General features: G+C 39.8%; 1 protein-coding gene across 6 annotated transcripts in view; it reads left to right on the top strand.

The window, feature by feature from the left end:
- Nucleotides 1-12,597, top strand: part of Gnptab (N-acetylglucosamine-1-phosphate transferase subunits alpha and beta) — a 75,587-nt gene that overhangs the window by 41,971 nt on the left and 21,019 nt on the right. For all 6 annotated transcript variants that reach the window (XM_076855020.1, XM_076855019.1, XM_076855023.1 and 3 more), the window contains 4 exons: nt 7,222-7,383; nt 8,469-8,648; nt 8,861-9,031; nt 11,095-11,218. In XM_076855020.1, the coding sequence (XP_076711135.1) occupies nt 7,222-7,383; nt 8,469-8,648; nt 8,861-9,031; nt 11,095-11,218 (637 nt within the window). The remainder of the gene's footprint in view (nt 1-7,221; nt 7,384-8,468; nt 8,649-8,860; nt 9,032-11,094; nt 11,219-12,597) is intronic.

Genomic DNA, 12,597 nt, shown 5'->3' with positions numbered 1-12,597 from the left:
CTGGACCTTTTCCTGGAGGCAGGAGGAGGGCAGAGTCTGGTCTCTTTCTAGGGAACGTAGTAGGGGCAGGTGTGGCAGATGTTAGACAGGGAGAGGCTGGAAGCAAGAAACCAGTTCAGTCACTGCTGCCATAGCCCAGCAAGACATTTCCGTTCAAGTACCTTGGTACTGGGATGCCAGGGATGGGAATGGCTCCAGAAACATCAGAGAGACACCTGACATCACATGGTAACTTAGAAGCTATTGGGGATAGGGAAGGAGAGGGAAAGTGGAAGTGGATATTTTTAGTGAAGATAGAAGTGATGACACTAACCATCCTCTGAGCTATGGTAGAGACGCAAGATTTTAGATGGAAGCCTGGAGCTCAGTTTGGGGTGTGTTGAGTTAGAGGTACATGTGGCATGTGCGAGGAAAGCCCCTTAGGTGTTAGACTTCAGGATCTAAACAGCTGAATCACTTTGCCTTCCTAGGCTCCTCTAAGAGGCTTGCGCTGAGGACCATGGCTCAGGTCTGCCCAAAAACTCTAATCAGGTCATGAGCATCTCAGGACAGGCACTGCCCTGTTCACCTTTGTATGCTTGAACAGATTACTGGACACTTAGGGACCACTCTAGAAATGCTTGTTGAAATTAGGCATGGTGGCTCATGCCTATAATCCCAGTGTCTCAGGAGGCTGAGGCAGAAGGATAGCAAATTGAAGGCCAGCCTCAGCAATTTAGCAAGACCCTGTCTCAAAACAAAATAAGAAGGACAGGGCCAGGTGTGGTGGTGCTTGCCTGGAGTCCCAGTAGCCTGGGAGGCTGAGACAAGAGAATTGCAAATTCAAACCAGCCTCAGCAACTTAGCAAGACTGTAAGCAACCTAGTGAGACCCTGTCTTGAAATAAAAAATAAAAAGGGTCAGGGATGTGGCTCAGTAGTTAAACGCCCTGGTACCAATCCCTGGTACCAAAAAAATAAAAAGAATGTCAGGGCATACAGCTCACTGCTGGAGCACCACTAAAAAATCTATAACCATAAACACACTCACATGTACAGTGCCTTGGAACATAAAGGGAATTCTTTTCAGGACTATGATTTTTCACATGTGCCACTCTAGGTATTTGGTACCAGAAATGAGCCTGTATACTAACCTGTTGCACATATCCTTTATATATCCTGTTTAGAGGAAAACCTACATATTTTTCCCCTTTAGGAGGGAACATAGGATTTGAAAATGCTTTAATTTCTAATAAAATGGATTTGAATTCATAAAACTTCTCTGTCAACTCTAGTCTTATAAATCAAGCTTTTTTTTCAGTCAGAGGCTTTCTAGTTTGGGGTGAGCCCTTGCATGATTCAGTTAATTTATCTGTAGAATTTTTGTGTGTGATGGCACAAAATTAGCCTTTTAATAATTATCCATTTGTCTTTATTTTCAGGTCACTCAAAATTGTGTTTTCAGACATGTTGATTTGTGATGGGTTATTTTTTCATTCATTTTTTGGTTAGTGAATTTTTTTTCTTTCCCCCTTTTTTTACGGGGGGTACTAGAAATTGAACCCAGGGGCTCTTAACCACTGAGCCACATCCCCAGCCCTTTTTTATAATTTATTTAGAAGCAGAGTCTCACTGAGTTGCTGAGGCTGGCTTTGAACTCGTGATCCTCCTGCTTCAGCCTGTGAGTCCCTGGGATTACAGACATGCACCACTGCACCTGGCTTTTCTCTTCTTTTTTACCATATGAAAACAAGTTGGAATTCTTCCTAAATTTCTCAAGGAAATGCTTACATTATGCCAATTCGGGGTGGGAATAAATAGCATAAGTCTTACTTGAACTCTGCACCCTTAGCGTTCTATTCAGAGCCTATTTATGTTCACCCTATTTAAGTTACACAAGTTGAACATCCCTAATCTAAAAATCCAAAATCTGAAATGTTCTAGTATCCATAATAACTTCATAAGCCCCAATATGACATCACACATGGAAAATTACTTAACTGTGTAAAACTTGTGTTTCATGCACAAAATTATTTAAAATATTTTATGAAATTACCTTCAGACTATGGAGAGACGGTATACATGAAACATAAATGAATCTCATCTTTAAACCTGAGTCCCATTCCCAATCTATCTCCTTATGTAAATGCAAATATTCCAAAATTTTAAAAAATCTAAAATCTGTAACATTTCTGGTCCTAAGAATTTTAGAATTAAAACTGCTCAACCTGTACTATTGTTCTTATGACCTTTTGTTTGTGATTCTCTGGAACCATTTTATGTACCTGCTCTTTTACAACATGGTGCCCTTTCTTTTGGTTTTATTTCATCAGTAGAGGGGATCAACCAACTCTGGAGTTGACTTTAGTTTTAGAAAACCACAGGACGTATTAAGACCTAGTGGCCTTGAGTTGTCAAATCACTGAAAGGTGCTAATTTGTTTTTCAGTTGGTGTTGGCAGAAATGTTTTTCCCCTAAAGGGTTCTTACTTGCTTTAAGATTAAATTATTTCAAAATTAAAAATAGTTTAGATCCTCTGAATTTTTGAGCCCTTTAAAATTGTTGTGGACCTAATATGGGAAAGCCTTTACCATCCTTGGGGATTTGTACATTCTCCTTGACCTCCTCTGTACTGGTGACAGTTTGGGTCTGATACAGCTGTCATGTAACAGACTGTCTCTCGTGCATTATAGATGTTCAACAGCATCCTAGCCCTGTCCTCTAGTTGCCAGTAGCACTTCCACTCCTAGTTTTGACAACCAGAAATGTCTTTAGATATTGCCAAAGGTTTCCTTGGAGGCAGAATTGCCCCTGATTGAAACTATCCTGGAAATAGTATTTGCAGATACACAGTTGTTTAGACTGGTTAGTACAGCCTTCCTTTTAGGCATTTATATATGACCAGTTTGATATAACTTTGAAAAGAAATGATTTTTGCAAAATTTGGGAAAAGAAATGATTTTTAAGTAAGGTCTACCTTAACACATGACTATTTTGTGTGCCTTAAGGGGTAAGGTCTCTTCTGCACTCATTACTTTTGGTTGACTTTAAAAACATGCATTCATACTCTATTTTTGTTGGCTTTTATTATTTTTTAAGCCAAAATATAAATGTGAGATACTATGCTGAGAACAGTGAAACTATTTAATTAGAATAACTTCACAAAAACCAGTATTTTTATTTTTCCATGTTTGTACATATATGACATTAATAAACACCAGTCTTGCCTTGACAGTTAGTCATCACTTAAATAACCAGAAAGTGAAGATTTCTTACATTTTTTAAATCCTTATATTTCATGACTTGGTTAGTATAATCCTGAATTTAAGTTTGTGAAAGAATACCTCTCTGATTTTTTTCTCTTCTCTGTCCTATTTCATACAGTAAACCCAATGTAAAGTGTTAGATTTGGTTCCCATATACCCACACACATACATAGATAGTATCTGGAAGTTGTCCGTGAGCGGTCAAGTCCTTGGCATCTGGTTTCCATGTCCATTACTCCTCTGAAGCCACTTGGCACTGACCTACTAATTACCTAGCCCCTTAATTTTGGTTTCTCACCCCTTAATTTTGGTCTCGATTATTTATCTTTAGACATATATCAGGATTCAGCATTTTTCTTGGAACTATTTTTCCTCTTGTTGCAAAGAAATGATTTTTGCAAAATTTATAAAAAGAATTGCAGTAATTCTTCTTGCTGCTATTATAGGTTGCCCAGGTCCTGTCCTGGACCATCATTTTGTTTCATCTCTCTCAATCTTTCCTCACTTCTTCCTGGCTCACCTCTTCCTAGATTTTTCTAAAGTGAATCTAGGAAGATGCCTATACCTGGAACTACACTATGATCCTTACATTTGGACTTAAGGTGTGCCCATCCTGCTGCTCTAGATGATGTAACAGTAGCAAACATTCCCAAATCTCATTGGCTCAAACATAACAGCTCATTTTGCAGTCCTGCTACCTCTCCTTAAGAGTCTATAGTGGGGGATGTGGAAGTTGTTTTCTGTGAGAAACTTATAATTTAATTTAAAGAATTTAGATAAGTGTAAAATTCAAAGTAAGAAGCTATCTATGGAGGCAGTTGCCCACAATTGACCAAGCATAGGACTCCAGCCTCTGCCACCAAGTACAACTCTTCTGCCTCACCCACCTCCTGTCCCTTCTCTGTGGGATTGGGCTGCCACCTTGTGGTGGCAGAGGAACCCTTTCACCATTCACAACTTGCTTAATTGCAGTGGTAGAAAATCTTTCTCTCATATATAAATATTCCCTTGAACGCCTTACTCTTCATCTCCCTTCCACTTTTGTACAGTTACCATGGGAAAACCTCTCCTTGATCTTTTAATGTATATGTTATTAGAAATCAGCCCTTGGTATATATATGCTTTCTGTTGCCACGAGCTGAGCTACTTTCCTCTTTTCCTCTGACACACCCTTCTGCCATGATGTTCTGCCTCACTACAGGCCCATACAATGGAGTTGGCCAACCACAAACTAACCTCCGAAAATGTGAGCTTAGAATAAAACTTTTATTCTTCTAAAAAAAAAAAAAAAAAGAAAAGAAATCAGCCCTCGGCAAGGTGGCTAATGTAAGAATACTTATAGCAATGTATCTTTTATCAAAGAAAAAAAATGAATATAAGCTGTGAAATCAAACAAGATGTAATTTAATACTAGTGTTATGGCAAGATTAAGATCACCAAGTCGATGTTAAAGCAGGAAATGGAACCTTTATTTACCAGCAGGGGGTCCAGATCCACCAGCTGGCTAGCCTTGGGGCAGGTTACTAGTCTACATCCTTTGACTCCCTCCTGGGGTTGAGTCTACCTTTATAGTGCAAAACCACATTTAATCATAAGTGGCTGTTGCTATGATTCAAAACCATAAACAAACATGAGATCTAAAATAAGAAGGAGGGGATGTGGGTCAAAATGACCCTAGTTGAATATAAGTTAAAGAATGGTTACTAAAGTCTAGTGACAGTATACATTGTCCAAGAAAAATGGGATCCCAAGAAAGAACAATTTTACACTGTATAAGAATTGCCATTTTGTGTTGGCAAACATGCTATGCTAAGCAACTGTTGATGGGTCCAGAGGTGGGGTGTTCCCATGGGAGAAGCATTTCTTACATGACATGGAGTCCCAGGGCAAAATGGAGAATATTTTATGGGTCATGTAGCCTGGCCCATAACACTAGGAATTCCTGAATCTTCTATTAGAACCCATAGGTGTTAGAATTCACAATTTCTGAAATTTTCTTTTCCTCTACTGTGAGGAGTAAAAAAGTTATTTTTTCCTTTCTTTTTCAAAAAACTTTCTTCATACCTTACTGGCTAGTATTGGAATAGGAGTGTATTTTGTTTTGTTTTCTTTGTCTTAAAATGGAATCCCCAACCTTTCAGTTGTAGTTACATAGTTACATGATGACCTGGGAGCCTATCTGCAGCAGAGGGCAGTGAGTGTTACGTAAGATTTAGTAGAAGTGTGGCTCCTGCTTCCCTTTCGGGCCAGGCTTTGCAATTGCTTCCCTCTGGACCTGGTTAGAGATCACCTAAACTACCTAGTATAGCGAAGGAGCCATGATCTTGTCCCTTGGTATGAGAATGTCCAGGTTCTATTCCTAGAGCACAGCCTCTCCAGCAGCTCTTCCCCTGCCCCAACCAGCCTGCTAGATGCCTGCTTCTTGTCACGGCCCCTGTAGAGCCCACCCGTGCGATGCTAAGTGTCTGATAGCATGTGTTGCTAGTGTTGAATAGTCGTCCTCCATGCCAGTGTGCTCACAAACCAGCCCGTGACATCAGCAGAAGCCTAAGTAAGTGAGGCACTCCACTCTAGGATCCGAGATTGACCCCTCAGGTCTGGCACTTGCTAAGCACCCAGGCCACGTCTGGCATACAGTGAGTGCCCAGCCGGTGGTAGAAACTGAAGTGAAAATGTTGTCATTGAGTTAAAATGTAAGTGTGTTAGGCAGTAGTTTCACTGATTTTTTTTTTTTTAACTTTAATATCGTTGCAACTTTGGCATCTCTTTTATATACAGCTTCTAAGAAAGTGGTTCTCTCTGATAAGTCAGTGCCTAGGTGGAAAAACCAATGCCACCATGAACAAGCATTCAACAGTCAATGGCATTGGATCTGGTCCGAAGTCAGGGATCAAGGTGGATGCACTATTACCCCTTGGAAATATATTAGTGTCAGCTCCTTTTCTAGATTTTAAATTCATCTTAATGTTAAAAATCTACAAATTTTAGAATGTGAAATTTCAGAATAACTTTCCAAAATAAAAGCAATTTAGATAGAAAATATTAGGATAAAGGTATTTTCCCAATTAATTTAAAATTAATTTGGAGTATTGTTACTGTATTGAGACTAGAATAGTGATTATTTTCACTGCAGGGAGCCCTCTGAAGTGCCATGGAAGAAGGAGCAGGGAGGCTTGCAGGGCAGTTCCCAAGCAGGCTAATATTCTCCCTTTGTGGCTTACCTCCCATTTCCCACACCCTACACTGGGGCAGGGTGAGGACAGCAGTGACAGCAGTGAAAGCCGAATTCTATGAGTGTTTAATCTATACCAGGAACCGTCAGGGTGAAAAAGTAATCAGACAGGAAGGTAGTACTTACGTGTGCTCGAGCGCACATCTACTCCTGCACAATTGGTGGTACAAGTTAGCAGCCTGCAATATAAAAAGGGAGAAAGACATGGAATTCTAACTGCAGCTTCTGGTTTTTTGGTCTCCATAAATTCAGGAAACTGTTCAGAACATGCTAAGTATACTCACATAGCACATATAGAATTCAGAATGAGCCCATAATGATTTGTGTTTGCTTCTATTTTATAAATTAAGAAAGAACTGATGTCAGAAGAGCTAGTTTAGCCAAAAGATTTTGCTGTCCTAGATTCATGGTTTTCATCCCCTCCCTGTTTTCTGATCTGAAAGCCTCTTTTTGTAGGAAATTTTATGACACAGAGTCAGAACATAAAGCAGATAAAGGGTGGGATGGACTCTGAAGTGGGTGGAGAAGCCTGTTTATAAAACTAGCTGATAATTACAGTATTCCCTCTTAGATTTATGATTGTTCCACAAGCTTGGCCCAAAAAGATAGTTTTTCTACAGAAGCACTACAGGCAGCCCTGCCAAAGATCACAGGGGAAGATTAAGGGAGTTTCCTCCTTGAAGTTCAATTTTCTTGTGTGTATCTCTTCTTCTTCTTCTTCTTTTTTTTTTTTTTTTTTTAATAGTTGCAGTTGTATTCAGAGGCTAGTGTGGCCCTTCTAAAACTGAATAATCCCAAGGGTTTCCAAGAACTAAATAAGCAAACTAAGAAGAATATGACCATCGATGGGAAAGAACTGACCATAAGTCCTGCATATTTATTATGGGATCTGAGTGCCATCAGCCAGGTAAGGAAGGCAAAGATTCTTTCACAACTCAAATAAAGGGTTTCTATTAGAAGGAAGAGAACTTACAGAGAAGTGAGTTGATTGGAATTTTTCTAATTTTCCAGTCCCTGCCATTGATTTAAGATTAATTGAAGTGACCTAGAATTATATCTATAAACCTTTTTTATAAAGTGTGATAAAGAAATGTTATATCTTCAAGTTTTGTTTTTGTTTTCGTTTTTGTTTGTTAATATTACTGAGTCTTCTACATTTTTTGTAATATTCTAAATTAGGATTCTGTAACAGTTTGGATATGAGGTGTCCCCAGAAAGTTCATGTTGGTCAGTGCAGGGTTGTTCAGAGGAGAAATGATAAGATTATGGGCTACAAGCTAATCAGTGAATTAATCCATTTGTTGAATTAATGATTTGGAAGGACTGCTATACTGGGAAGTAACTATAAGCAGGTGGGAGTATCTGGAGAAATAGGTCTCTGAGGTCATGCCCTTGGGGACTATATCTTGTCCCCTGGCCCCTCTTCTTTCTCTATTTTCTGGCTGCCATGAGTTGAACAACTTTCTTCGCCTATAACCGCTACCTTGATGCTCTGCCTCACTTTAGGCCTGGAGCTATGGAGTTGTCAACTGTGTACTAAGCCTCTGAAATCTTAGTCAAAATAAACTTTTCTTTCTCTAAATTGTTCTTATCAGGGATTTTAGTCTCCATGACAAAAAGATGACAAACACTGATTCCATCTTTTTTTTTTTTTCCATATTTGAGATTAAACCGAGGGGCTTAACCATTGAATCACATCCCCAGCCACATTCCCAACCGTTTTTTATATTTTATTTATAGACAGGGTCTCACTAAATTGCATAGGGCCTCGATAAGTTGCTGAGGTTGGCTTTGAACTTGCAATCCCCTTGCTTCAGCCTCCCAAGTCACTTGGTATTGCAGGCATATGCCATTACGCCCAGCCACAGATTCTGTCTTTGAAAGTCATCCAGAGCACCCTGAATTCAGAGGGCAGAGGGCAGAGACAAGGAGGAGGAGGAGGTGTGATTTAAGAGGTACTTCACATCTTTATGTGTCCTTTGTTTCTCTCAGTCCAAGCAGGACGAGGATGTTTCTGCCAGCCGATTTGAAGATAATGAAGAGCTGAGGTACTCGTTGCGGTCCATCGAGAGGCATGCACCGTGGGTTCGGAATATTTTCATTGTCACCAATGGGCAGATTCCATCCTGGCTGAACCTTGACAATCCTCGAGTGAAAATAGTGACACACCAGGTACAGGACTTTGCCATTCTCTTCTTGTAATGTGGTGTAGGAATCTCAGAGTCTCATTCCTTCTGCTCCTCTCGCCTTCATGTCCACCTTTTAAACTCTGTTTTCTTCCCTTCCTTTCCATCAGCCAGTCCAAACCAGAACAATTCAAATTCACCCTTTCTCTCCTGTTTTTTTCTTCTTCCTTTTTTGTTGTTTGGTTTTTCTGTTAAAAGGATGTTTTTCGAAATTTGAGCCACTTGCCTACCTTTAGTTCACCTGCTATTGAAAGTCACATTCATCGCATTGAAGGACTGTCTCAGAAATTTATTTACCTAAATGATGACGTCATGTTTGGGAAGGATGTCTGGCCAGATGATTTCTATAGTCACTCCAAGGGTCAAAAGGTGAGTGCCTAAGAGGAGGGGATGCTGAGACTGGAAGTCACTGTGTGTATTTCTATACTCAAATGTAAACAAATAAGTATTCAAACAAGTCAACAATTGAGTAAAATAGCTACTATAGGAAATTTGCTTCCCTGCATTCTGGGATACCCAGGACCCATTCTTCCCTGGCCATGGGAAATAAAATTGTAATTAGTGTCAGCAAAAGGAAAGTTAGGCCTGGTGCCTGACTCCAACAGTCTCAGAGTCTGAGACAGGAGGATTGCATGTTTAAAGCCAGCGTCAGCAACTTAGTGAGGCACTAAGAACTTAGCAAGACCCTGTCTCAAAATAAAAAAAAATATAAAGGGCTGGGGAAGTGGCTTAGTAGTTAAGCATTCCTGGGATCAATTCCCAATACCCAAAAAACAACAATAAGAAAAAACAGAAAAGTAAAAAAAGGAAAGTTAGCTCAAATTAGCACTCCAGATGTGGATGAAATTTTGTTTTGAGGCAGCCTGTTTCCATCTGGCTTTGCTGAGAGGTGGGATGGAGAGGTGAAGTGAGAGCACAGACATAGGGGCCAACTGTTTAGGACCATACTGGACAGTGAATTTCCCTGCGTGGCAGGGAAAAATAAAAACACCCCTATAGCATTGTTAGAAGGATGTAGTGATAATTTAGAGACTTATCACTCTAGGCTTGAGTTATAAAACTATGTTTTAGTCAGCTTTTTTTCATCACTGCCACCAAAAGATCTGACAAGAACAATTAGAGGAGAGAAGGCTTATTCACTCATTGTTTCAGAGGTCTCAATCCACAGACAGCCACCTCTGGACCCAGGTTGAAGTAGAACATCATAGCGAAAGAATGGTAGAGCAAAGCAGCTCAGGACATGGCAACAAGGGAGCAGAGAGAGAGCTCTGCTTACCAGGGACAAAATATAAACACCAAAGGCACACCCCAGTGATCCACCTCCTCTAGTCACAGCCTGCCTGCCTACAGTCACCACTCCGTTAATCTATATCAGTGGCTTAATCCACCGATTAGGTTGGATTTCACCCCTAAACTTTCTTGCATTGTCTCACACATGAGCTTTTTGGGGGACACCTCATTTCCAAACCACAACACTCTGCAACTCTAAATGCTAATAGCAAAAAGTTACTTTGTTGATGTTTATGCCTCCCACCTGCTCCTTCTCCTGTGCCTCCCACCTGCTCCTTCTCCTGTGTCCCTGTCCACGTGCCTCATCTGCATTAAATTGTAGGGATCCAAATTTGAGTTTGTATATTAATGGGGACAAGTACAAAACCAGTGACTGTGTGCAGAGCTTTTGATGCTGACAGGCATGTCTGTGCTGAGGAACATGAGCACAGGAGGTTTAAATCAGTTGGAATGGGGGACAGCTCCCATCTGAATGGACATGTATTTTGAAGAATAAGTAAGTGTTACTTTAGGTCAAGAAAGACATCCCAAATGGATGGAATGTACAACGTTGCAGAAACTTTAAAGTGGGAGTATATTTTTAAAATGGTTTTAATTTTAAAAATAACCATATACCTTATCACTCATTTTGGGAGCTCAGAGTGCTGTGCTGGTTCATTTGTCACACGGCCTTATACATGAAGGTAAAGGATACTGAGAGTCTATCTGCTCCTTCTCTCCTCATTGAGACTAGATTATCCTAAATACACTCAGGAGTTACTGATGGCTGTCACAGAGAAACAGTTGATTCTTGTCATACTTCCCACCTATTGTGGCATATTTTTGTATTCACAATTAAGTCTGACATGATGCTATTTTATTTCAAAGTAGATTACAGGAGCATGGTGTGAGAAACTAGTCTATGTGTTGAGCCCTGGTCTGCTTTTTTGAGTAATGGAAAGGAGTGAATGTGCTCAGCACCAACACCACAGCAGGGTGCTCTGGGACAGGCCAGCTGAACACAAGCATGAAGTAGACAGTTAGGCCTTGGAAAATTCAGCCTTTTGAGAGGAATAGATTTAAAAAAAAAAAAAAAAAAAGGAATTTTAATTCAAAGTAAAAAGTGTCATAAATCACTTATTTTCTATTTGATTTTGTCATAGGTTTATTTGACATGGCCTGTGCCAAACTGTGCCGAGGGCTGCCCAGGTTCCTGGATTAAAGATGGCTATTGTGACAAGGCTTGTAATAATTCAGCCTGTGACTGGGATGGTGGTGATTGTACTGGTAAGGATGTGTTAAAATGTGATTGTTTTTCATGTTTACAGAAGTGTTTTCATTCTAATCAAATTGAAGATATGCTATAGACTTAAACCATATATTTGAAATAGTCAGTGATCCCTAGACCAGGGATTGAACCCAGAGACGCTTAACCACTAAGCCCCATCCCCTGCCCTTTTTATTTATTTTTTTGTTTTGTTTTGAAGTAGGGTCTTGGTAAGTTGCTTAATGACTCACTAAGTTGCTGAGGCTAGCTTTGAACTTGGGATCCTCCTGCCTTAGCCTCCTGAGTCACTGGGATTATAGGTGTGTGCCACCATGTCCAGTGGTGATCCATAGATTCACAATCTCATGTGGCCTAGTTTATTCCTATTATCCATTATTGAGGGCACTTTCCAATATTTATCCTGCACTTGAAAATGCCTTTTCTTATTACTTAAAATATGAAAACTTAGAGTACTATAAACCCAAGAACAACATAATTCTGAGTCATCTCATGGGAATTCATGATTAGGAGCTTTACCAGCAGATTGCAACAGGTCTAGAATAATTGAAGAGATGCCGCTTTTCTTCCCTTCTCATGTACTCATATTTGGACTTGTTGATAATAGCAGTTTTTAAAATTTATTTACCACCTTACAATAAAGGGTTAAATTTATAGAACATTATTCATTATCTACTTGAATTTCTTGGTCAACTAAGAAAAAGTGTGTTTGTGTACAGATACGATCATCTCCGTGTTCCTTATGAGGGAACACATTTGGAAGTTTGTTGACTGTTTGGGGAAACTAAGCTTCAAGTTGTGTTTCAGTCGGATCTGCCAGGCATACTTTAAAAAAATTTTTTTTTATTTGTTTTAATGTTAGAGTCAGGCATACTTTTGAAAACACAAAGCAACTATATAGGGAGAGAACACAAATGTTCAAAGCAGATGTGTGCTGGCCAGAGCCTCTCTCCCTACTAGAACATTAACATTCAGTAGAAGAGGTCATTATTCATGCTCAGACATTGTGCAGTTTTGATAGTCATGGCTTTTGAAATAATCTCTTCCTTTTCTCCTTGTCTAAACACGTGCACACACACATGCATGTACGCACACATGAGTCCTAAAGCACTGTCAAGTGATGCTCCCTGTTCAGTTGTATTTTTTTTTATTTTAAGATACATTGTGATGGCAAAACTAGACCTGGTTGTGAAATGAAATTATAAAAATGTTATGGTAAGAAACCAAGCCTAGGGAAGGGGTCAGTTCCCCTTTCTTCTCCCAGCCTTTCTCCAGGAAGCCTAATTAACCCTGGGTCCCTACCTTTTGGATTGTAAATAACTGCCCTAGGAGTCTGACCACTCCTTCTTCAAATGTAACAGATGCCTGTGATGTCAGAGAT

The sequence above is a fragment of the Callospermophilus lateralis genome, chromosome 4 (assembly GCF_048772815.1).
Source record: "Callospermophilus lateralis isolate mCalLat2 chromosome 4, mCalLat2.hap1, whole genome shotgun sequence".
In the NCBI taxonomy this organism is placed as follows: Eukaryota; Metazoa; Chordata; class Mammalia; order Rodentia; family Sciuridae; genus Callospermophilus; species Callospermophilus lateralis.
This window is presented reverse-complemented; position numbering and strand designations above follow the sequence as displayed.